This window comes from Diadema setosum, chromosome 17, assembly GCF_964275005.1.
Source record: "Diadema setosum chromosome 17, eeDiaSeto1, whole genome shotgun sequence".
Lineage (NCBI taxonomy): Eukaryota > Metazoa > Echinodermata > Echinoidea > Diadematoida > Diadematidae > Diadema > Diadema setosum.
The window spans coordinates 23,784,987-23,811,913 of NC_092701.1; the positions used below are offsets into that span (position 1 = coordinate 23,784,987).

The window sequence follows — 26,927 nt, forward strand, 5'->3', positions numbered from 1 at the left end:
TTTTGGAGGGAGGAGTAGGGAAAAAAATGAAAATAGGAATAAAAAATAAGGCAGAAATAAAAAGTTTCAGTCAGTTGCTATTAAACATATTTCTAAGTGTATCTTTCGGACTATTAAAGACGAATGATTCCCAAATTATGCCTTTAATATGGTTTAGATCGATACATGTGAGGCGAGACTTGAGGAAGTGCATGCAACACTCTAGATCTAGACCATGTGTGTTCCTGTTTGCGATTTCCATTAAAAAAAAAACAACAGAGTGCCGAACCATCTAGAGAGTATTCGGTCTTGTTTTGAATGTACTGTACATACACTGTATCACTGTATCTGGTACAGATGTACATTTAATAGATGTGTTAGGATCTGTAGTCCAGATACATTACAGGTACTTTGTATAGATTATGATCCCACTATTGGATTCAAGTGGATTTCAGCACTGGACTTCGCCTCAATCGCACATAAGATGTATCTGAATCATGATCACGTTAAGGAATTAACTCCACCTACATTTGTTTGTACATTGTACAAGCTTTACATAGGACTCACTCCTTGAAATGTTGTGGTTTAAAGCAGCTTTCAGTTTGACCAGTGTTCTATTTTCTGTGATGTAGGCCTACACTAAATTGAAATAACTTGCAATTTAGTGGTACTTTTTCTGGCTAGGAATATTGACCCACAGGTGCATGAATTCTTTAACTCTGCATTTCTGTCATTTAATTTTACCTTCTTATTCAGAAGCAATGTACAAATTTGTGTACTGAGCTTGCCATAAAAGTATGTAATGCTTATAGTTCTGTACCTACTGTAGCAGTGCTAGTGAGATTTTGATATCTGCAAATGTAGCTTTTAATAGTCTACATTAAATTTATACCAACTGTGCAACATACTGTATGTTCCCAGCTCATCCATTTTGTGCAGGTTTCTAATTTCTGCTGTTGAAACATAGTGCAGTGAACTTTGTGTTAGCAACTGCTGTTACAGGTGGTTCTTTGGCAAGCTGAAGAGATGTTACTTTGAATAATGCATGAGTAGTGTACATTGCTGATATTATATTCCATTCAAGATAGTTTATGTACATTGTGTATACCAGGGTATTTGGAAACTGTCACACATTCCCATCTTTCATAATGAAAGAAATAAAAACAAATGCCATTTAGAGGAACTTTTAATGTCATTATTTTCATCATGAAGCATTTGTGTTACATTGTAGGTAACAGAACATGGAAATTAGAATTAAATAATACTTGTACACTGTAGAATAAAAAAGAAAAGTGTGATTTCTAACAAATGCAGGGGATGTAGTTTGATACTTCGACTAGAATTAGCCTAGGCTGTACAATATTGTCATGTAATACACTGAGTACCAAATGGGCAATTCCATGGGAATGTGGACATGGCACTAAAATTTCAAGTTTATCATATTGCAAAAGAATTACTCATTATGTATTACCCATATATTGAAGTTGAAAAAACTCAAAGAATTATATCAATCAGTCAAATATTTCCCGAGAAACAGCTACAAATGTTCAAGACAATTTTTCAGTCATCCAAATTGCTAAAATGCATGCTTAACTTGATATACATTTTTTTTTAAAAGAAAAATTCTGCTAGCACTTCAGTTAATTCATTTTAAAGAAGTAGATTGGTTCTACTTCAGTCTCCCATGAGAAAATTTCTATACCACCTTCACAAAATTTTTATCACCACCTTAAAGTGCAGCCCTTGAGCCATGTAACGCGAGTTACCGAAACAAGAAATATTTTTCATTCTGAAGGAAGCAGTGGAGGTAATTTGTTGGGAATCATAATTTTCTAAATTCATCACACCCTGATACTGTACACAGGATTTTGACTTGAATAAACACTGTCATCACATTAGAAAATGTCAATGAAAAGTGTTACGCGAGTTACCATGTAACGCGAGTTACCGGTATGTAACGCGAGTTACCGACTATAAACACAATTTTCCACCAAAGTAAGCAAATTTTAACACTTAATTGAGCTATATTATGGTGAAAACAATCAAATCGAGTGTTGTACACACTATGCTGGACTGAAACAAAGGAGAGTAGCCTAATAAACTGTGATTGTATAATACTAGCATCAAGGCCACTGATCACATGCCACATTGAGGAGTCTAGCCAGGCTTTCACTGCATGTGTACATGTACATCCAGCAGTGAACGAGGTTAACCTAAAATTTATCTTCTGAAATTCCTGCATTAGTATTACAGAATTTTTATTACAGAATGCTATAAAGCAGCAAGTGTTGGTTCTAATCCTTATTCGGTGGTCTAGTGAAAATGACGCCTGTCCGGAGATCAGGAGGTTGTGGGTTCGAATCCGGCCTGCTCAAGTATGTGTGCCCATGATTTTTGTATCATGGCTACTAATAAAACACTGACCAATTCAGTTTTTATTATGTTGATGTAGGGCAATTTGTCAATTAGTTGCAATAATAACATCTCAATGAAAGAATTTCATGAATTTGAATAATTACGCAGTACCCGCTGCATGATATAAGGATTAGAACCAACACTTCCTGTCGGGCGGAAGTTCGGTGGTCTAGTTCCGAGATGATGCCGTGCGGAGATCAGGAGGTCTTAGTTCGAATACTGCTCGAGTATGCACGCCCATGACTTTTTTTATCATGGCTACTACTAAAACACTGATCAATTGAGTGCTTAATAAATTTAAGTTGATGTAGGGTAATAAGCCAGTTCGTAATTACACTGTAGCTCATGTACACATTGTTACAAATTACCTTTCTTTTCTCTCAGTTGGTTCAGCACTTCACTCTTTTTCAAAGCAGCATAATGCATAAAACTTGCCCGACATAACAATTTATGGAATTCATGTTCAAAAAAAGAATGAACTTGCATTTGGATCAGGGGATCAGAATACTCCCATCAGTTTACAATTTAGCAAGCATCCATTTCATTGTTTTGTATTGAATGCAGTAACAGCTTATTTCCTTTTATGCAAAATACCATTCTTGCTGTCAGGTGGATGTGCTGGCAAGCATTATTTAGATAAGGATCACATGAATAATCATCGCATCACATGCTTATATCAGTGAATTTACAAACCAAAATGCCTGTTGGTACAAATGAACTTTTTCTGCTCATGCGCAAAGTGGAATTACGAACTGGTCTATTTGTCAATCAGTTGCAAAGAAATTAGAGTTTTCAAAAAGACAGGATTTTAATTTTTGAAAGATTGTAGGCTTTTTTTGTAAACTTGTCGATAGGGTTTGATACTTTTATGTTTTGTTTTTTAAAAATTTCAACATCTTTCATTTTTACACTCTGAAAATTATGTACTTATACACCTAAATCATCTGGGTATATATATTGAAACATATTCAGGGTCTCTATGAGGAGTGAAGCTCTTTTTAGTCTTAAACACATTCTTCTCTATCAATTGGGTTGATTAGTAAAATATTTGTTTAACATTTATTCATTTTACTATGTACTAAGCATCTCTCAAAATATTCAACACAAGATTCAGTGCCATCAGAACAGTTGTATGTCATCAATTTATGTCACCCTGTGTTAGTGGACATAATGTAACGCGAGTTACCGTAACGCGAGTTACCGATATAAAGGCTCCCTACATTTTACCAGGTCATTGTTACTCAACTTTGATAGTGTTAATTCATGAGTCCTAACCCACTACCAATTCAAGGTAGGAAAACTTTTATCAGGATTGTCTAGTATGAGGAGACTTTCCAAAAAGAGGCCTTTATAGAATTGACCATGTCCTTTTTGTGTAACGCGAGTTACCAAAATTAAATGATTCAAGAATCCCAACATGTTTGTCCTTTATTTTTCTTTTTGGATTCATTTAGTTGGTGTATGTCTACTTAACCAATGATGAAAAAAGTAACTTGTGGATCCTTCCAACTACAAAGATATTGGTACATTATTCCATAAATGTACCCATTATTTGTAACGCGAGTTACCGTGGAATTGCCCAAATGGTATTTTATGCTTGACTGGTGTGCAAGTTAAAGATGCTGTTTACTGTATCTGTACACTTTTACTTTTGTTAGCACTACATATCTGGTACCCCATGGAGTATTTCATCCACTGTATGATGTAAATTCATCACTAGCCATGTATACACATGTATTTCAGGCTTGTAGGGCATTACATATGTATTACACTGTAGATATTATGCCTTGTTAGCCGTCATATTGCCCTGCATGAATACTGTAAGTTTGAACTTTCTGTGTGCATATATCTGTACTTGAGTTGAATAAGAAAACATTGCTGTAAATACAATGAAGATGAAATCTGATTATTACCTTGGAGGGACCCTGGCCTGCACATGTTGAAGTTCTAGGGCATGGTTTAATACAAATAGGAATTTCATCTGAAAGCTTTCTTCATGTACAGTGTAAATATCTATACTTTCAGCCCTGTGGTGCTTCTAAAGGCCACCATACCAATACAACTTTCAGTCGCATGATTGACAGACTTTGGATCCAAAATAAATCGCAATAGCCTCGTAATATTAAAATATGCTTGTTTATTTCAGATCCAAAGTCAGTCAGTCGTGCGACTGAAAGTTAGTTGTGTAGTGTGCGGTGGCCTTAAGATCAATGTCTTCTCATTGCCTTCAGTGTCCTGTCCATTGCTCCCTACAGGATGTGTGCTCCATGTTTGACCCTCTGTAGTGTCAATCCACTTTGGCAGCATTTTCTCAAATGCATTATACGGATTCTCTGACAGTGCTGTTTCTCCTGTGCAGAACATCTTTATCTGTTTTTTTTTTTTTTTTTTCTGTCTTCTCTGTCTATCTCTTTGATTTCTAGATGTCAAAACGTCTTTAATTTTAATAGCTAGTCTGGAAAATGTCTTTTAAAATGTACTTTGTAGTGGATTTATGTTGATATGGAATGTTGTTCATATGTACTGGTAGTACAATAAAGGCTATTGCATGGTGAGTTTTCAGAGAGATGATACTGAATGGTTGTAAATTGTGTCATTATGTGACCTTGGACCAGTAGCCAAAAAGACCTTGCATGGGTTCCTGTGTTATTCTTTTTAATAGGGACATTACCTATTCTTGAATTACTCCCTTAATTGGATATTTTGGCAAGACAAAGGCAAGTGCTTATTCATATTACTTGCGTGATAGTGAGCTTAATTTGCTCAGGCAACTGCGGGTATGGGTTTGTTGTTCACAACCCGACACTCCATAGTAGTAAGTTGGTACGTATGCAGCCATTTGGAACCCTCCACAATATTTTCTTATTTTTGATCCAAGTCATTTTGATAATGTACACAATGTAGATATATCATTTTACAGCAAAACATGAAACTTTGTGGTATTAAGCTGCAATACATGTATGTTGGAAATAGCTTTTAACTGGGTACTGTATGTGTGCATTTCTTTGTGTTTTTATATTACAGCGGTATCATATCACAGTAGAAAGCTTGGAATCAATAGGAGAGCTTGGCTTCGGGAGCTGTGGTCATGTGATTCGCATGAGACACAAGGAGAGTGGAACGATTCTTGCAGTGAAGGTAAAAGTTCATCACTGTTTATGAAGTCAATACTAATTACCTCCGCCAAGGGATGAGGTTATATTTTCCTCGGCGTTTGTTTGTTTGCTGGTTGGTTTGACGTGTGCAAAATAAATCAAAAAGTAGTGAACGGATTTGGATGAAACTGACAGGAAAGGTTGAGAATGACACAAGGAACAGATGATTAAAGGGACTTAACAGTACTGGTTGAGGTGGGGATTCATGTTTTGAATATTCTTAAGTGAGATAATGAGAAACCTCTTATGAAATATGAAAGAGCATGTAATTTTAAGAAGGGTTCAACATTTATTTGATGAAAATTGGTTTTCAAATGGCTGAGATATCAAAAAAAGTGATAATAATAAAAGGCGACAGGCCACAACTTTATTAGGATCTCTTTGTTTCACCTTGTTTTTGGATATCTCAGCCATTTCAAAACCGATTTTCATCAAATAAACTTTTGATACCCTTAGAATTGCATGCACTTTGCCATCTCATTGAGTGGTTTCTGAATATCTCGCAAAATGTTCAAAGCTAAATCCTCACCTTGACCAGAACTGTACACACCCTTTAAATATTGGTACATGTAGTAATCCGGGAATTTTTATGGATTTTATGAAGGATTTTCGATATTTTGGCAGGTAGGGTCAATGAACTTTGGAGTTCAAGCTGCGCATTTTTTGAGTGCGTGCTCTAGTTTCTGCTAGGGCAAAGCGCGCCAAGCAGCTGGAAGTTGATGAGGTAACAAAAGGCTTCTACAATGTATATTGGGAAATCGGGTGATTTTCAGCGTGCGTATGCATAGGTGGAAATCACTGACCGCTATGGAAGAACAAGATAGTGGTGGAAATGAGCTGCTTGGCAGAGGTTTGCGCTCTCAGAGTGCTTCTCTAGTTATTAACTAGACTTGCAGTTATACAACTAGTGAATGGTCACAAGTGTGAAATCTTGTTTAATTGCAAGAGGACAATTTACTGAACAATTTTAAGAAGCTCCTAAAAAAATGTGTTTCAGTATTAAATTCTTTCTATAGTATTTGTTGTGACAACTCTACATGTGTTTCTGTTTTCATTCAATGAATATTATGTTTGCACATAAGTATGTATTAAAGATTATGTTCCAGTGCCTTGTACAGCTATTGATGAAAAGGGGCTACTGCTTTGTAGATGCTATTGTTATGTCGTAGTGAAAGATACATGGCACAAGGACATTTACACATGGATGAATTAGGGGAAACCCCAGATTCAGCTGCATTTTAATAGTGAGACAAAGCTCCTTTATTCCTTGGAGTTCCGCATTTTCAGTATGGACTTGTTCAGAATCTTGTTCACCTGTATGCAGTGGTTAGGACAATGCTTTAATAATATACTATATACCAGAGACCCCACTCCTGGCCATCCCTAATTGAAGAAAGCTGTGAGAAATACTGCATGAAAGCAGAATCACTATAGAACTACAGGAAGCCTTTAATAACAAATGTTGTGAATGTATAGAAGAGCCACCCTGTAAAACATCCGTATTTGTATCCCATGGGAACCATACAGTTTAGCATATTTGCCATGAACACTTGACTATGAATCTCTCAGGGAGCAATTTGTCTTTTGCCATGCGTGCAAACACATGACCCAAAATGATTTTGGTTTCCATCTCTTCAAAGGGATTGACCATTCTTCTTTTCAGTGATATACGAGGATGTACATTTTATGTTTTTGCTTTTAAATACATATTGGAATCTTGGAGAAAGCATTTCAGGGAAGTGTACCATTAATGTTTTATGGATAGAACTTCTGTTGGGGCTTCCACAAGTATCACAAGTCGTGTAAACCTGAACTGATTCTTTGCTTTTCCCATTGGACATATGCAACAGTACAGAATCATCAGAGAAAATAACAGGCCATTTCTTTTTTGTTGCTGTTGCTGTTGTTTTGTTGTTTTTGTTGATCATATTTCTCTGTAGTGCACATGGATATATAGAAACTGAGCTAGTAAATTCTTCTCTTGGTGTAACTACCACAGATCCTCTCATCATGCATAGAGGAGTGTAAAGAAATATTTATGTGGATGTTTTGATTGAAGAAATGATTTACAGGTGTAGACCTGTGCCAGTCTGTTACGCCTAGAACCAAATTTCCACGCAAACCACAAACAATGGCATAGCAATCTTCAGATAACAAGGTTATGGATACTCTATCGGGTGAAGTACAATGTATACCTTGTGTTCACTTTGATATGTTAGTCTCTCACTCCCTTTTTGTCTCATCTCTCTTTCTCTTTCTTGAATATTCCAGCAAATGAGGAGATCTGGAAACAAGGAGGAAAACAAGAGGATTCTAATGGATCTGGACGTTGTACTCAAAAGCCACAATTGCCCATTCATTGTGCAATGCCTTGGAGCGATAGTCACGCCGGTGAGTATGAGGAATTTTGTCGACGGTACGGTTCGGTGTGAGATAGTCAGCATCACATTTGGGTTTTAAAAAAATGAGTTGTAATGTAGGTTTTTACAGCATATTCCGATACATGAATTGAGTACCGGTAAATTGCAGTTAGGAAATTTCACACTCTGGTACCAGCATGAAAATAAGAATGTGCAAATAATTTGTTTACTTTGCTTGCTTCACTCTAAGATGCTCTATCACTGATGAAGTGTCAGCAGTCAACAAAAGTAAAAATGGACTGATATCATCTCATTATTAACAAAGTGCACAAAATTCAAACCTGCAATGAGTATTTTCACATACATTGTGTACCTGAGAAGTACATTAATTTTATACCTGAAAAGGATGTGGCGAGCTTGCATGCATTGGAGAGCCACCTTTATCATATGATTGTTATTTTTTTGCCACAAAGAAATGTTTGTCAGATTGTTCAGGGCGAAGCGGTTAACAAACATACAACATGAATATGATGGGGCAAAGCTATGTGGTTAGTGCATGCAACAAACAGAGGAAACTCCTGCTTAGGAATATCGTCTCTCAATTATGTCATTATGCAAGCAGATGAATGTTGCTAGCCACTACAAGGCACTGACCTACTGTATTGCTAGCTTACAGTGAGCTAACACTTGTGATTGCAATACCAGCTCACTTGGTAGACATTCACACATATGCACACACATGTACATGCACACCCACATGACCATGAAATGGAATAGCATTCTTTGCATCAAATATACATTGACCATGACTGTTTGGTTGTACCATGTACAGTAAAATTGCTGTGGTCATATATATTTTATATGAATTTGTGTCAAAGAGTTGTGTATATTATACATAAGTGTGGCTATACATACTGACACCCAGTTCCCATACAATATAAATGTACATTGACCTCTCAGGCAGTATCTTCTAAATCTTTATCAAAGTGAGGTACAGTGAGAGTACTGATCCCAATATTGGTCTTTGAATTTCAGCTGGTTCTACATGATGAACTGCACACTTTGTGATCAACTAACTCTTTTTTTTTTTTTTTTTGAAGAGAGAGATAGAAGTGTGATAGTCAACCATAATGCTACATATAGAGAGATGTTGTTATGTACATCTGTAGCTTGTGTTGTCTCTATAAAATAACAAGCCAGGATTGATAATACAGTTGTCTCAATTGTTTAAGACCCACCCTCCCCCCCCCCCCCCCCCCCCCCCCCCCCCCCCCCCCCCCCCGTTGATGATTATGCAATTGAAAACAATTATTATCTGGAATGCTGCCGGTATTTTCTTCTGTGTAGTTTAGTATTTCTCTAAAACTGTGCACGTTTTCGTAGGTGGGAAAAATTTTCAACTAATGTTCCGTGTACATTGTAGAGCATAATTCTGTTATGCATTTTGGCAGTAGCCAATTGTTAAACTTTTGGTAACTTTATATTCTGTCTGTTTCTTTCCCCATTTTCCAGAGTGAAGTGTGGATCTGCATGGAACAGATGGCTACATGTCTAGACAAGCTAATCAAGAAATTAAGAGAGCCTATACCAGAGCAAATAATCGGAAAAATGGTTGTAGCGGTAAGACTAAACCTTTCATCTATTTAAAACGGTTGTAGCGGTAAGACTATACGTACCCTTCATCTACTGTAAAGATTGAGATTTTTGTGTGATTAATTTTTTTTGAACGCTAAACTGCTCAAAAACATATTCGCGGGTTTTGAATTCGTGCTGCCCAATTGCCAACCAATTCAAGCTATGCAGAGAAAACTGTGAAAATATTTTCACAGGTTTTAGAATTCATGCTTGCCAGAAGTAGCACGAAATACACAAAAATTGATGTACCGCAAAAATTTTTGCATTTACAGTATTTAAAATGGTTTACAGTTTAGTTATATCAAAGGTGTGGTGATCTGAAAATGAAATAAGATTAGTAATTCTGAAGGTTAATTAGTGTGCACCTTCTTTTCATTTTTGGATTAACAAACCTGACTTCATTTTTGGAATCATGGACCTTCAGAATAACAAATTTTATTTCATTTTTGGATAAACGAACTTTGGGAATAACATTGCAAATGTCTGGATTAACAAAACCCATTTCATTTTTGGATTAACGAACATCTAGGTATAGGCGCTTTTTGTGTTTCAGAATAAACCTTATATCCTTTTCAGATTAACAAACCTTCAGAATAACGAACATCACCCATTCTGAGTTGAGAATGACTTTATTCTCACATGTTTCATATTGCATGAGTTTCAAGTATTTATCGAGTAACTGTAGATCGGCATTTGTATACATAACATGTAGTAGTACCTGGTGCTGATGTTAGAAGAGTCTGATAACCCCTATACGAAGAGTTCAGTAGAAGTATTGTCTTTACTAAGTTAGCTCAGATCTTTTGTCTTTTTGTTGTGTCTCAAGGAGCATTCTCCATAATTTCATCAAAATTGTAAAGTAAAGAGTTTAAGAGATCCTGCCTAATAGAGTGGTCTAAAGGTGATAGTGCACTCTGAGGTGTTAGCACATGCATGCACAACATGCATACTAGCAATAATGAAATTCATACAGGATTCATTTCACGTAGTACGTAGCATTCATTTATTTTTGTGTTCAGATTCTTCTCGAAACAAAATCTTGCACAAAGGACTAAAATGTCTAGAACTCATCTTGTGGAAACCCAGGGTGCTAAAATATATTAAAGTAATTTGACAACATCAAAATTATTTGGTATGCTGGGGTACCAAATACCTCATGAAATGGCAGTTTCCTAGGGCAGTCTTTTTTTTTTCTGTCTCTCTCTTTCTCTTTAGAACACAGTTGTAGGGCTTCATTTTTTATTAGATACCGTAAGGACAAGAGAGAGAAGGGGAAAAAAGATAATCAGTCTTTTAAAGAGGAAAAAAAAAATGGGGCAGAAATGAGGAATTAGCAAATTGCTGCAATTCAGGGAAAAGGAGGAGGCCAGCAGCTTGCTGAAGGGTGGCTTCTTGGTTGCCCCACCTTCAGTGCTGCCTGCTGCTGGAATTTGATTAGGGGTTGTGCATTTAGCTTCCCCTTTGCTTGGGAGGATCACGTACCAGAACTCCAGCTGCAGCGCTCAAATCGAGCACATCCTCCAGTCGGCTTGACGTAAATACCGCCCATCCTGTCTCACTCGAAGAGAGAGGCTTGCATGCACAGTATGTAAAGGAGGACTGTGCAAGAGACTATTTAAAAGAATTAAACAAAACAGCAGTAAAACATACAAACAATAGGAAAATGAGGACGTTTATAACAGCAAAATTTGTGCTGTTTGAAAGTATGAATGCATCTATATTAAAGCACATATGTACTCCTTGTGTGCTGTTGATTTACTGATCTGTGTTGGTGTGTATATGTGTGTGTGTTTGTGTTTACAACATACAACTGTACATCTGGTATTACTGATGAAAAAAAAAAAGATACTAAGAAAGTAGAAAAAATGACAGCAGAGATGCAAGATTTATTAAATTTTCATAGACTTTACATTTAATCTTGATATTGTCAGGTTTAATTTTAAGATGTGAATTCCTTTTCTTGGTCCTTTTCATTTTTTTGATATTTGAATGGAAATGTTGCGCAATCCATCACGGCAACCTTGAATCAGCATGATCGATGGAACAGTAGCCAGATTCGTTCACTGATTGATGGGCCTTATGTAAATACAGTGTACAAACAAGCAAGGCAAATAGATGTTTACAGTTCACAAATGACTGTTAAGTATGCCAGGAATGTGTATTTTCGTGCATGCATGGCGAATAAGGTAACTGTTTTGTATTTTAGCACCTTTGATATTGACCTCCTTGTGTATTACATGCCCCTGATGAAGGAAGGTTGCTGGGCTAAGTTCTAGCGAAAACTTATTGCTGCCCTCACTTGTAAACATGCTACCTCTCTTCGAAATAAAAACACTGTGACCTTTGAGGGCGCTGTTAATGGAGGTCATGCATGTGGGAGAGCCACAAGCCATGCCCTTAGAAAATAAGAATGAGGAGAGGGTGCAGGGAATAAAACTCTCACCTACTTTTTGTGACCCTGTCACTGAATGCATGCCAGAGGCATGTATCTTTTTGTGTTGTCTGTCCGTCCGTTCATCCATCGATGTATCTATCCGTCCATCCAGCCCTCATCTCAATAGCAATTGAATGAAAAAAAAGAAAGAAAGAAAGAAAGAAAAAAAGCAACTGAATTCTTTAATTTCCTTTCCAAAGTATGCTGTATGTGGTGCACATGTGCTTTTCTGTAGATTTGGAGCAGAATCCCTCTAGGGCAAAGTTCAAAGGTCATTGAATGACATTCCACTGTAATTTCATTTAGGAATATCCAGTGGTAATATAATGTGGCAGGATAGAAATGATAGCTGTGCAGAGGTCAAAGTGAAAGTTCTGTGTGATAGTTCAATGTCATTGGTGAAAATGTCAATGAAGAGCACACTCATGGCAGGTCTATGTGGAGAGATGTGGAGGTATCACAGTCAACTAAACGCTGCAGGGGAATTGCACTTTTTGGCTATCAAGTTGATTTTCTGCTTCAGGTTTTGAAGATATACATGTATACGTACAAATCTATACTCTGTCTCTCTTCAGCCAATCATGCAGAAATTATGTATGGAAAGAAGATGTATTGTGATGGAGTCTGCATGCAGTCAGTTACAGACCAAAAGAGAGACAGACATAAAGAGAAAGGGAGGGCAACAACCATATAACAGTTTGGTTTTTGGTTTTGTTTTCTTGTTTTTTATGTTTTTTTAGCAAAGAAAAGATGCTTGTAATTTAAATACTGTAAAAGCGGATATTTTCGTGCTCGGTGGGGTATTAAGATGAATTTTGCTTTTTTTAATTCTGCACAATCAGGACACTAACTACTGGAACATACATGGCATGCAAAAATGTTTGTGTGCTTTTATTTTCGCATTTGCTTCTGGTTGTGCAAAATACCTGAAAATTTCCACTGCAAAAATTTCTACTTACACAGTAGTTTTACAGTTACAGTGTATGGCACAGATAATTACATGTCTCCAAGAGTAATATGAGTATTTGGCTCAGTAGGTTTCACATTCATAATGTTGGTGTCTTACATTTCTTACTTTACACAGATTGTTAATGCACTTGACTACCTGAAGGAAAAACATGGTGTTATGCACAGAGGTAAGCATACACAGTTGTCAGTGTTTTTAGAAAGAAAAAAAAAATATATATGGTGTGAGTTCTTCCTGCTGGTGTGAAACTATCCACTGACTCTTGATTTTACTTGAGTGAATTTCCTTGGGTGAAGTTCTATTTTATGTGATGTATTCTCCATTTATTCTTGTTTTATTGAAAAATGACTAGAAATATCCCATCAGAAAGAAGATATTTTTGTCAGAGTAACAGATATTGTTAAAAGCCCATGGTTTGTTTAGTGTTTTTTTTTTTTTTTTTTTTGTTTGGTCAAACTATTACAGTAGCAACACATCAAAAAGTTGTGCAAGAGCTATGCTACAAGATGCCTGCATCTGCTAGACATGTTTTAACATGTCTATCCAACTCCCATTACCTCAATGTTAGGGACTTATTTGGATTGCAAGTAGGGAAACAATGATATGCCGTTGAATTTGAATCAAACTCAAACAAAAATGGAAAGTTTCTTTCCATTTGAAAGTTAGAATAACATCTTTTATGGAAGTCTGTTGGCACCTCACCCTAGTCTTATGTCGTACAATGCCCCCAAAGTACAGTGTTATCACTTGCTTTGTAAATGAAATGGAACTAATGTTCTCAAAGGAAAAGAAGCATTTTGTTGAAGGAAGTACTTCTTTATGGACTGTGTCCAAATCCTGCCAGAGAGATTCTGCACCTGTGCTGTAGAATCTACATTGAAAGAAGTGCACTCAGCTAAGTGCATAACACAATACTGTATATGCCATATTTTTTGCAGGGTTGTTATTAATTTTACTGATTTTGTGAGTTAGGTGCTACTTGCGAATTTAACAACACACAAAAGTGTTAATTCTGATATTGACACGAATGTGATGTGCATGCATACATTTCTACAGCCACTGTTGTACTCCACGATCGCAAAATAAACCAATCGCAAAATTGTCGGAAAGTTTGATTTGTGAAAAATTACACTCTCTATGTAAAGTATATGGCGTATACAGTATTTTATGCGTGAAGCAGGTGACAAGGCATGCTAGTCACATGGCTGATGTCAATGTTGAAATGCTCAGATGATGTTGGTATGATGTCAGCCCAGTTGCTCACTTTTGGACATTTCAGTCAGTATTGTGTGTCCATTGTTTGCTCAGATTTTTACTGCAATCATGCCACTGCTTGTATACCAAACTGCAGTTATTCAAAGGATGAATTCTCCCTCAATATTTCTAAAGCAATATGAAGGAATGGTCAGTTTTTGTTTTTTGTTGTTTGTTTTTGTTTTTTTACGTGTGTGTGTGTGTGTGTGCTGTAATCAATGTTTCCCCTCAGTTCCTCTTTTTTTTAAAAGTCCCAATACACGTGGCAGCCTTATCATTGTTTTTGACACTCAGCAGCGATGCTGAATAGGACACTACAAAGATTAAATTCAGTTTGAAGGAACTCACATCTGCAGCTGGTGAAATGTTTCCTACCACACACACACACACACACACACACAATGGGTGGGTGTGGGCTATGTTGTTCATTTACTTACATGCTGCCTACACTGCCAGAAATGGGTTAGGTTTGTATATACATATGTCTGCATCCTGACCAAACCGCAAGAACCTTTATAGAACCTGTCATGGGATTCTCTGTCAGATAACAGTGTTTGCAGACATAACCACTTGCTAGAGGGTGTGACATTAACCCATTCCTTACGGGAACCTGATATACCAGGTTCACGTGGGGGCAACTGATATATGGGAACCTGGTGTACCAAGTGTACTCAGAGAATTGCGGGATGAATGGGTTAATAGCAAACTGGATTCAAACTTTTACTGTAGCTCTGCAGGCTAATCATGCTTGGCATATCTTTTTCTTGTCCTTCAAGATGGGAAATAGACCAGAACAAACTACACCCATTGACTTGATAAAAATGCAAGATGTGAAGTACACAAGGATTGTATAATGTACCCCCTGAAGTTATCCAGTGGATGAATGTCATTAGAAATTACATAATAGCGATTATTTGTGATTTAGATTTGTTGATAAGTGTTAGCCCATAAATCCTTCCACGGGGTAGGCAATACATCTGGTTGGTAACACATAATGCATTTATGAATGTGTTGAAGATTGCTGTGCAAGCCATAAAATGGTTGTTCCTCTTTAAAGGTAGCAATAATTTTTGAAGAGGTAGAGGGGAATTTGCACAAAGAAGCCCAGAGAATTGCATTTATGCTTCAAATGATATTACCTGCATTCATACTTGTGGTGACAGACATTTGTATAGGAATCCATATCATAAGTAAGTCATTGTTTCAGTGGTACTTGATCTGTATTGCATTATTGGTAGGAATCTTGAAGGGATACTTTGTGGTAATTTCATGCATCTGTCCTCTTGTGTATCAGATGTGAAGCCATCCAACATGCTCCTGGATGAAAAGGGTGTGGTCAAGCTGTGTGACTTTGGGATCAGTGGTCGATTGGTAGACAGCAAGGCCAGGACAAGGAGTGCAGGCTGCGCAGCTTACATGGCGGTGAGTATAAGGTGCCCTTTGTGTGTATCAGATGACTCGTCAGGTGACACACTGGTATCAGGTGACACAGTAATGTCAGGTGACACAACCCAGTCACCATGTGGGACAGCAGTGGCTTGATGTGGTTCTTGTGATGAGTATATAGATTTGTGTTAGTATTTTTTTTTGTGCGCTTTGTCAAGATCTCTTTGTCTTATTTAGCAGCCCCAAGAAAGACCTCCTAAGCGTTGCCAATTGTGGTTTTACAGAGGTTAAAAATATCTCTCTGGGGTATGAATTGTTCTTAAGGGGAGGATGTATGCTTTTAGACATGTGCTTCTGTGTACGTAGAAGGTACCTATAGCATGTGCTCTGGTACTTGAACAGGCTGCAAATTACTGTCGTCATTTTTTTTTTTTTTCCTAGGATTGCAAAAAGCAATTTTGTCAAAGTGGTAACCTCCCTCTGTGTTCTATGGCATGCTTCTGGCAAAGATAAGCAGATGCTACATACAAGAGCAATGAATGATAACTTCTCTCATTTTAAGATATTGAACTCATTCTAACATGCCCATCAATCATTACCAGTTGATCTGCATTGATTGTTTGACTTCAGAATTGTATCAATTGAATCGGTAAATATCCAGAAGATTATCGACCTCAAGCGACCTTGCTGTACTTTTGTCTTTCATGTGCATTCCCTTTCTATGTATCTGAAGGTAGTTCTTTGCACTACGGATCTAAAATTTGTAAAGAGAGCCCATTTCCCCTCACACCATATTAAAGAGACTTTCTTCTGCTAGCACTGCTTTACTAATAGACAATGTAACTCAGCCAGCTGAAATCACAGATATTTGGTATTAGACCTCTTTATTTTGTTGACCTTATCAACAAAGAAAGTACACCTACATGTCTGTTTATCAATTCCTCATTTGTGTTTATTGTCCGTTTTTCTGTCACTTTGTCAGCTGGTAGTTCTTTGCACTAAGGTGCAAGAAATTTTTATCCCCCCTAGGCTGTTGTACATGGTGCTCGTTTGGGCGACAAAGCTTACCCCAGAAAACAGATATTTTCTTTGAGACCTTGATTTTACATTGACCCTGGTGTGCAGGATGATATCTTTGTCAAACTGGGTTGCGTAGCCAATATCTGCACTTTCACTGTCTATTTCCATGCACTTGATGTCTGGCCAAAGTTCTATTTTCAGCAAGGCCCTTTTGTTGTTGTTTGAAACTGCTGCCATTTGCCTTCACACATCCCACTTGCAGTAGCGTGCCAGATGAGATTTCGGTGTGGGGTAATGGAAAAATCCCAGCTTTCATGGGGGCATTTGAAAGTCATGTGTGGTCAGATTGTAGCTTTCACACTCCTGAGTGTGTGTGTGGTTTCCCATTATGACATACACAGGGGTTAGTTTACTCAAGAAGAACAGTGGAGAATGAAAGCAAACATTTGGTTAAGTGTGCCAAGACAATTTTACACTAAACTCGCTGATAAAAACAGCAGTCAAATAAACCAGATTGATTGTTCTAATTATCTGCTACAAGTTGTAAAAGCAAGTATTGTATGTCAATGTTACCTGTAGAGTATTGAAACACAAACCACTTTGTCAGTTCATCGCACTGGATGTGTTGTAAAAAATATTCTTGTTTTCTCTCAAATTGATCTTTGCTTTGCAGCCTGAGCGGATCGATCCTCCCGACCCAAACAACCCAGACTATGACGTCCGTGCTGACGTGTGGAGTTTAGGCATTTCACTGGTGAGAGTAATATGAAGTCGGACTGTATGGATTCCAGTATTGCAAACATATGGTTGTAATTGAAAGACAGATGCACAAACTTTGTGTTAGTGTGTGTGTGTGTGGAAGACTGCAAACTCTCGGATGCGACATCTTTTATTCTTATAGAAGGAAGTTGAATCACACGCTTGCCAGCCCTGTTTCATAGAATGAACATGTGCAACGTGTGTAGCAAATGGGATTGCATCATCACTATTGCAAATTATTCTTTCCACCTCTTCCTCTTTCTCCCTGTCTTCCTTCCTCACTTCCTCTCCCAACCCCCATGTTTCTGCTTATATCCTTACCTTTATTGTCCTTCCTCATTTCCTTCACTTTCTCACCTTATTACTTTTCATTCCCCTTTCTTTGCCCTTCCCTCACCCTGATGTTCGTGTCTCTCTCCCCCTCCGTTCCCCCCTCTCTCTCTCTGTCCTCTAAGTCTCACCTTTCACTGTACCCCTTTTTCTCGCCCTCACCTCGGGCTTCCTCTTTTTTTGTCACCCTGCACACCTTTCTCCCATCTCATCCCCTTTATGCCCCTCTTCCTCCTTTCATCTTCTTTGTCCTTCCCTGTCTCCTCCTCCTCCTCCTCCTCACCCTCCTCCTCCTCCTGCCCTGTCCTTCCCCTCCCTTTCCCTCTCTTCCTTTCATCTACTTTTGACCTTCCTCAATATCCCCATTCCCTCTTCTTCCCTCTGACCTCCTCTTATTCCTCTCCCTTCCTCTCGTTCTCCTCTCTCCATCTCCTGCATTTTCCCATCTTCTTCCGTTCTTCCCGTTTGTCCTACTCTTCATGGTCTTTCCTTTTCTCCAACTCCTCCCTGTCCTCCTCCTCCTCTTCCTGCCGCATCTGCCCCCTATTGTCCCACCCCCTATCTTTCTCCCCTTCTGCCCCCATCCTCCTGCCCCTCCCCCTCCTATTTTCCCTCCTCTTCCTTCATTGTTTCATCCTTCCTTCATGTCTTCCTTGCGCCTCCTCGTGGTACCCCTTCTCCTCCTCTTTCTTCCAGTGCCCCTCCTCCTTTTCATCATGCTTTTCTTCAAGTTCAAGTTCAGTTCAAGTTGATTTATTTCATGTCCATCGAACAGATAATTAGGAAAACAATAAAATGCTTTTCTTTGTTGCCCTTTGCTCTGTGCCATCTGTCATTCCGTCTGCTTCTTCTCTGCAGGTTGAACTAGCCACTGGGGAATTCCCGTACAAGAACTGTACAAATGACTTTGAGGTACTAGCACGAGTGTTATCCGAGGATCCCCCGAGGCTCCCCCTGAAGAGGGGCTTTTCTGTGGACTTTCACTCCTTCATCCAGTGCTGGTATGTACCAGTTTCATCAACTGAAGTTCAGTGCCACATGAAAGAATCAAATCCTGTGACTTGAAATTGGCGCTACGTTTCCATGTGTGTGTAGTTGTTTGATCCCATTTTCCTTCCCTGTAGTCAAAAGTCGTAAGGGGCAATCTTTATTGAAAGGAGGAAAAAAAAAAAAGAAAAATGATTCCAGCACTTCATTTCTGCCTCAAGTTTTAGGAAACATTAACACATTTGCTTTCTGCAGTTCTGATTAATCTGGTTATAAATAAAACAAACCAATGTTCATCTGGAAGATATTGCAATCTAGATATTGTATATTATATTGTAAAGAGAGTCTAATTCTTGTCTCTTTTCATGCAACCCATATGACTTTCCATATGAATAGGTTACATCATTGCTTCATGTCCATGTAATTAGTCCATGTTTCAAGTTGATGAAAGTATGTACATGCCTTTGATTATGCCTTCATAGACTGACACGAGATGGGAATACAACTGTTTGTGTGCCGATAAACCAAACTTCATACGAATTTCTTTTGCAGATGTCTGGATATTGTTTTTATCATCTGTATTGCAATGGTATGGTTTGTGCAGAACTGGTACAGTATTTAGTCTCCCACAAACATTTCCTCAATGATGAGCAATAGCAAAATGTTTTGCTTGTTTGGTTTTTTTTTTTCTTTTTTCTTTTTGTTGACACCAAGTGGAGCCACTTTTGACTTGCCAGATTTTGAGTGCATGGCTATATAAAGACTTTTTCCCCTCTTCATTGCAGTTTGACAAAGGATTACAACAAGAGACCGAAGTACATTCAACTCAAGGTGAGCACATTGAAAAAGAACAGGAGTATGTGTCCTAGTGTCACATGAAATATCCTGATGACATTTTTCAGTGTTTCATGGACATTTTGCCAAGTTGTCCATGATATATTTTTGAAGGAAACAAAAACCTTAGACCATTAGAGCTAAATTTCTTTCTATGTGAGGTTTAAAGAACTTAAAAGAATCTGTGAAAATCTGAACACAGTTGTACAAAGAAAAGGGAAGGAACACCTCTCTTTGACATGTTGCAGTCATTGGAAGGCAATATTATCGACAGTTTAATAAGGTTTTGTTACTTCTCCCATGTGTTTGGTACTTGGAAATTTCTTGTGTTTATCTGCCTTTCTTGTGATCGAGGTAATCTCCCCTTCGTAGAGTCTAGATACCTGTGTAGCATTTAGAAATGTATTCTTCGAGAGTGTTCGGTATTTTGCAGTTACAGTCTGTAAAAGCAAGTGACTCAAAAAGAATGAGAACCATAGTAATGTTTTGTTTACCAAAGGAATGGAGAGTTGTTCACAACTCTTAAATGTAATCATACTGAAGAGCTCATTTTGTATTTGTCAGTTGTTCACTGATTCATTGAAACATGTACAGGCTTTATCATAAAAATAACAAATTTAGACTTTCTGGTTCAAAAATACTGTTTTTCCACCAAAAATATGCCTTTTTAGCCCTCAGAATACTACAGTGCTGTTTTGAAGGTTGGCATCCCTGACTAAGGGGTGCCATTTGACTTTTCAAGGTAATTAGGATGATACATATGTACATGTCCAAGGAGTTATGTCAGCTTGTAAGGCCTTTAAAATTAGTATTGTGCAGTGCGAAGCATGTAATGAACCTGTCCCCCATTTCACACTTGATATTTTTTACCCTACAGGAGCACAGCTTCTTCAAGAGGTATCTCATAGCAAAGGTCGATGTGGCGTCGTGGTTTGCGTCGGTCATGCACAAGGTGAGGACGCAAACGAGCCGCCACGACCGGCACACCCCCTAGTATGAACTCTGACCTCAACGACGCGTTTTGGAACTTTGACATTTTTTTGTGTGCACAGGATTTGCACAGGACTCGATGTATTTTTCTTGACCGAGTTGCGGACTCTCCTTTTCTCGTCCAGCGGCCATCAATGGGCAATACTATTGGTCAAGGGGGCTGCAGGAGGCTGTGTTGGCCGTCGGGCCTCTGTGGCTATCTAGTCTTGCTGTTCCTTTTGCCTGGAGGATCAGAGACGGCGACCCGTGATAAGAAGATGATATTTGCAAGGAACATATGAAAGTATACGTACTGTCCTCATGTTGTCTCTCTTCTTTTCTCTTCTTCCATCTCTCTCTATCTCTCACTCTCTCCCTCCCATCTCTCTATCACTCATCCATCTATCTCTCTCATATTCTCTCTTCTCTCAAAATTGCGTTTATGCTACTGTGTCGGGCACTTGCTCTGACTTCGATGAGGCAACCATGTGACACTATCTATGAGTTACGGTCTGCAGATACATTATGTAATCAATTCTCCTAATTAGCAAGGAGATGTATGAGAGTTAATTCATGTTATGCATTGACTTTTCAAAGTACAATGAGGCACATTGAAGGAGACCTCCTTTATCCTTTATTCAATGTTGTTTTCCTTTATAAGAATTTTCTCCTTTTTTTTTAATGTATCTATCAAAGTGTACTTGGTTATGCTCGTCACAACTGGATGCCAGTAGAAATGCCGAGTAGTCTTGTACAAGACTGGGCAAGTGAGCAAAAATGATTCGTTCATCATGCAAAACAGAAAGTTGTAGGCATTAAGTTTACCTTTGCTCTGAAAATTACAAAGTATTTTATGACACGCTTGTATTGTGTCAACTGTGTGTGTACAATTATGCACAAGAGAAAGAGAGCCCTAATAGCTGTCAGTCATAAAGTCTGTCTCTTGTGCACTTGTTTTTTTAATTATTTTTTGGGGTCAATGCCTTTTCAGAGGTGTGAGCATGTTACGCAGATAATAGTCATTCATCGAGTTCTCTGTATCGTGATATCCAGTCATTATTGCATTTAGCTGATGCAGAAAGGCCATATGGCATTCAACTATGTTTGGGTTTTCAAGTAAAGATTGTCTTTTGCTTTGCAGCATCATTTCACAAGCAAAGTGCAATTTTTCTAATGCAACTCAGAAAGATTGCAAACGGGTTGACCTGGTGTCACTCCGATAAGATTTCAATTCAAAAGTTTTATTCAAATAATGTTACAGAATTTGTACTTGCAGGGGGGAAAAAAAAAGTAGAAGTTTGCGTCCCTCAGTCAGGAAACTGAGATACGTCCTGTATTTTTACCCAATTTGAGTTTAGTTTTTCTGATTGTTCCATTCATTCAGGAACAGTAACAGCATCCCACTTTTGCCATGACTTTTTTTGTTTTTGTTTTTTATTGGGATATTTGTCAAACACTTTCTCATTTTCAAACAAGACCTTGCTTGATCATAAAAGCTATCAGTGGTAGCAGCTCATGTAGTGGGCCTTTGTCTTGTGAGAATCAGACAGTCCTAACTAACTATTGCAAGTGTGTCCCTCTGCTTCTTACGGGATTTTTTGCTTGTGAGCTGGTGTATGCTGCTCTTCTATTAAAAAGTGACTAACAAGCTTATTTTGTCATTTCACAGAAACTGCCAAGATAAAGTCGCAACTATAAATAGAGGCAGAAATCCTTGGCTTCTCCTACGAGTTGAACTTGAGGGAAAGTTTGTCATCTGAATAAGATATTTGAGATAACTTACCCTTGAAGTCAGTCCTGCTCCTGTTTTACTGATAAGCTCACTTGACTTGTGGTCCCCCCCCCCCCCATCTCCCATGGTGCAAGAAAATGTGGTTTGCATGAAAGAATTAAAAAGAAGTTGGTTACACATTGCTAATAGCACAATGTGAAAAGCACATTCAGACACCATAGCCTAATTTATGTAGGTAGTTTACATTTAGACCATGGTTTAAATTTAGACCATGGTCTAAAATAGGCGTACAATAGGCATACCTTTGACACGCACGTATCCATGCACGTTTGTTATTGGGCGTCTGTTGGAGTACGCAATCTGTCAATCACATTTATGCAGAAGAAACCACCGTCATTAATTTGGGCACGAGAGTTCATCATTATCAAAGTTTTATTGTCAATTCTGTGCAAATTGTCAAGAATTTATCCTGAACCATCTCTCTAATCTTTCAGATGTAGAGATTGCATTTGAATGTGTAAATCATAGATGTAGAGAGGTTCCTTTTCAGACACATTTTTCTTTGTTCCCCAAGAGGGCACACCTTGCGCTAACAGAGATTCTCTGTATGTACAATGAATGCAGACACTGTCCTTAAGAATCAAAAGTGCGTCTTACATTTCTTATTTTCTTAGAGGGTTGAATTTATGGCTGAAAGAGCTGTGATGTTTAATTTGATGAATAATTGATCGAGGGACCTTTTTTTTAAAATGATTGTTGCCTAGTGGAGCCATTTTGTTTAAACTGACTTTCAGAGACTAAGTTGCTCTTTCTACATATGAATGGAAAGGAATGTGCTCAGATGCCCATATTGAAAAAAAAAAAAAAAATTAGCTACAGGTTAGCTGATATAATCCTCACCGACCCCCATTGCAATGAAGCATTCATTTGATTTGCTCGTTTTGAGGGTCTTTTCAAAGTGGGCAAGTGTCACCATATATGCCCCATTTCTTGACGCCTTCCTAGCTTACAAACCATTTGTAACTTTTATATGGATTTCCTGTCCTTCTCTGTTTTAAATTGACTTTGAAAGATCCTCTTAAGACGTACCAGTAGAGGGAGCATCATGTCCTGCCGATCAGACCCTTTTAATCTGTTTAGGACAGTTTGATTTTGCTACAACACGCATTTCCCATAGACACCTGCCCGAGTATACCCGGGACTCATCCTCAACGGGTTAAGATGTGTACCAAGTCACTGAGACTGTATAGTATGCCTACATATGTGAGGAAATGGAGTTTATAGGATGGGCACATAGTTTTATGTATCAATTTATATGGAGTATCAGCTTTTGAATAAGTTTGTCAACAACCAAATTGAGTTGGGTATTGCATGTGGGCTCTCTCAAAGTTCTACTGATGAGAATTTAAGGGGACCTGACAGAGGTGATTTACAGTTTTGTACAGAGACATCGATGTAGAGTTGTCAAGTGAATTGAACCAACAACCACTCTTCCTTATATGCAAAGCAAAGCTTATCAGGCACAATCCCCAAAATATCCCCAGACACTAGCTATCGAAAACCACTCTCACCTCTCACAAGTAGTCTGGCAGATACTCCTGTATCAGTTTGACCGATTTTAGATTGATTTAAATCGTGATTTGAATCATATTTCTTCTGTGAAAAAAAATATCATAGTGATTTGAATCGACTTGAATCAACAAATCATCCTGGGTTTTACCCGTATTAATTCGTCCCGTTCGAAGTGTGATGTAATCTTCAGAGATCATGCTCAGTTTTTTCGTCGTCGTGTGACCTTTGCTTTGTGCATTATAAGAATTAGAGAAGAGTCACTAATGCCTCCACATATCCTATTTTTTTAAACATGTTTTGAAATTTACTTTGTTTACTGCATCAAATGTGACCGCATACCACCATGCCCTCCTGTGAACAAAGCAGCATGTGAAATAGACATCAACATTCTTGTTTGGTCAGACTTTGCCTGTTTACATGGCATCTGTCTGTTCATTTTTAGCAAGAGGTGCAATCTATCACGTCGTTTCAGCACATTAGCGCAGATAATGAGGCAAATCTTTTTAATCAAGTCCATGACTTAACATTTTTGTGGGTTGCTTTGAATGTGTTTTTCTCCCTCCTACGAAGCTTTGCTGCAAGGCAGAGCTAGTACAGAGGCAGTAAACATCCATGCACCAAACAACCCTGTGTGGTAAACAACTCTTTTTTATTTTCTGTTTTTTTTTGCCTGAAGGTATGCACTAGTGTTGTGCCATAAAAAAGAAGCAGTAAAATGTCAGAAGTTTGAGATGAATTTTGTGGGATCAAGCAAAGGCCTGTTGACATCTAAGAGATGTTGGAAGTGTGCAGTCAGCAATTATTAAGCAGTTGGGCACTGGAATGAGGACAGAATTCAGAGTCCGTAGATAAATACAATAAGCCAGTTTTAGGGTGCCACTTTGCGCATGAGTAGAAAAAGACCATTTGTACTGACCAACAGGGCATGATGGTTTTTACATTTACTAAGATAAGCATCTGTGATGCAATGATTATTCGAGTAATGGTGCGTGCGAGCACATCCGCCTGACAGCAAAAGTGGTATTTGGCAATACCAGTATAAAAAGATTGTTTATGCATACCAGTACAAAAAGATTGTTTATGCAAAGTGCTGACATGGCTGTTTTTCCAAGACGGACAATTGTGGTCACTTGGTCTACGCAAGTTTATCCTTTGTTTGAACGTGATTGATGAATTCCATACATCGAGCACGCTTATGCATTGTGTCACTTTTAAAACAAATGAAGTGCCTAATTTAAACTGAGAAAAAAAGAAAGAAAGAAAGGTTAGTTGTACCCATGTACACGTGAGCTACGTAACACTGAACTGGCTTATTAATGTAGGCTCCAGCCTCCAGGAGCATTGCAAGGCGACAGACTCAATCAGTTCTGTTTCTGTTCCTTCCAATTATGTGACCTGCCTTCATGATGCTCTGATAAAGCCTCAATCCGTTCCACTGGGGAGATGCCCAAAGGAGTGTTCTCAATTAAAACAAACAAACAGAAGAATTATGACAGCTGAGGTGTGTTACCAGCTCAAGAGTGTGATATCGTCACTACCTCTTTTTAAGGAGTTGAAATTCTTCGTTTATTTTTGTCATGAAGCATGTTGCCATGTTTTCAACGCCTAACCCCATGCATGCTTGACTGCATCTGAACTCTGAAGCAGATTTCTTCAAAACCATGTTTCTGTTTGCTGGCTTTAGTTCTCACCGCTTCTGTTGCAGGAATGGGGAGCTCAAGTGGGATGATGAAAACATATTAAGTTTCCGGTAAAAGAAAAAAATGGGATTCGGCAACTTTTATCATGCTCTCTTGGCAATGAGTCGCATTTTTGTAGTTTGGAGAAAATATGGAGATCACCATCTTCAGTGAAAACAGAAAGAAGAGAAGAAATGCTTTTTACTCTGTGGCAAGATAACCATAGCTCACTGGCTATTTATGAATTGTTAACAAAAACCCTTCTGTAATGTAGCAGTAGCCACCTATTTTTTAACTTGGGTGAGTTTAAAATGGCACCTGTGACAGGCAGCGCAGTATCATCATGATGATTGTGAAAGTATTAGGATTTTTATGACAGATGGAAAAAAATGTTTTCAGATCATGTGTTGCCCTCTCTAAGTATATGTTTCTCTGTTAAAAAGAAAAATACAGAAATAATGACAAAAAATCATGACTTTTTCCATATATGAACTCTTATACAGTTTACCAGGCATCAAATAATCAAGACAGTGTTAAATATTTAATTGTATTTAAAGATGTGGAAACACCTTGTACAGTACATAAGTGATGGAAAAACCACATGTTATATATTACTTGTAAACTTCCTCAAATGTCTCTAACTGGTAAAGAGAAAGAATTATGACAAGGATATAGTAAATGGGCTTAAAACGCAGTGCCTCCCGTGGCGCAAAAGAGAGGACATTCATTGTTTTGTCTGCTATCGAATGAATTCTAAATCCAAATGTTGTCTCTCGGAAAAAAATGCACTCCGTCAATTCCAAGTATTGACACAGAGTAATATTTCTAAGCATAATTTATCAAATGTATATATATTTTCTGAATTTGTATGTATCTCTTTTTTTTTCTTGTGCATGTTGCAAACTTGTATTGTTAACTTGCATACTAGTTCTGTTGTCAAGGACATGTCTTAATGCGTTGCTCCTACTCATTATTTTTATTGTTTATTTAACTCTCGTCTCTGAGACAGCAGTTTGTATATTATATGTCTGTGCATAGCTGGATTTGATAGATTCACAGTCAAGGAAGGAATTCTGTATATGTAATCCTTCTGATGTTATATCTCTTTTTTGTTTTGTTTTTCGTTTTGTTTTTTGATTGGAGAGCAGGTCTCTGAAAGAGTTATGATTTTGATTGGATTCGTTGTCAGTTTTCATTTCTGCAAACAGTCGATATATTCACAGGGAAAGCGTCATGAGCGCACGTCTGGAACAAACAAATGAAAGGAAGTCTGGCCCAAACTTTTATTTTTTCTTAGAGGGAGAGCTTTAACAATCAAGGTATCTGTTGTGATGTGCTTTTCCTTGAAAGAAAGTGGGAAAGATAAAAAGAAGTCATATGATAAGGTCATCATGTTGTTCATTCTTCCTAATATACAGGAATCATTCTTGATATCATGTTCATCAGGACTCGATGCAGAT

The 26,927-nt window shown here is 38.0% G+C and overlaps 1 protein-coding gene across 1 annotated transcript in view; it reads left to right on the forward strand.

Moving 5' to 3' along the window:
• LOC140240347 (dual specificity mitogen-activated protein kinase kinase 7-like) overlaps positions 1 to 21,756 on the forward strand; it is a 33,107-nt gene extending 11,351 nt beyond the window's left edge. The window contains exons 4-12 of the mRNA XM_072320112.1: positions 5,419 to 5,532; positions 7,821 to 7,940; positions 9,422 to 9,529; positions 13,063 to 13,114; positions 15,494 to 15,621; positions 17,279 to 17,359; positions 18,553 to 18,695; positions 19,467 to 19,512; positions 20,393 to 21,756. Of these exons, the coding sequence (XP_072176213.1) occupies positions 5,419 to 5,532; positions 7,821 to 7,940; positions 9,422 to 9,529; positions 13,063 to 13,114; positions 15,494 to 15,621; positions 17,279 to 17,359; positions 18,553 to 18,695; positions 19,467 to 19,512; positions 20,393 to 20,509 (909 nt within the window). The 3' untranslated portion in view covers positions 20,510 to 21,756. The remainder of the gene's footprint in view (positions 1 to 5,418; positions 5,533 to 7,820; positions 7,941 to 9,421; positions 9,530 to 13,062; positions 13,115 to 15,493; positions 15,622 to 17,278; positions 17,360 to 18,552; positions 18,696 to 19,466; positions 19,513 to 20,392) is intronic.
• The last annotated feature ends 5,171 nt before the right edge of the window (positions 21,757 to 26,927 follow it).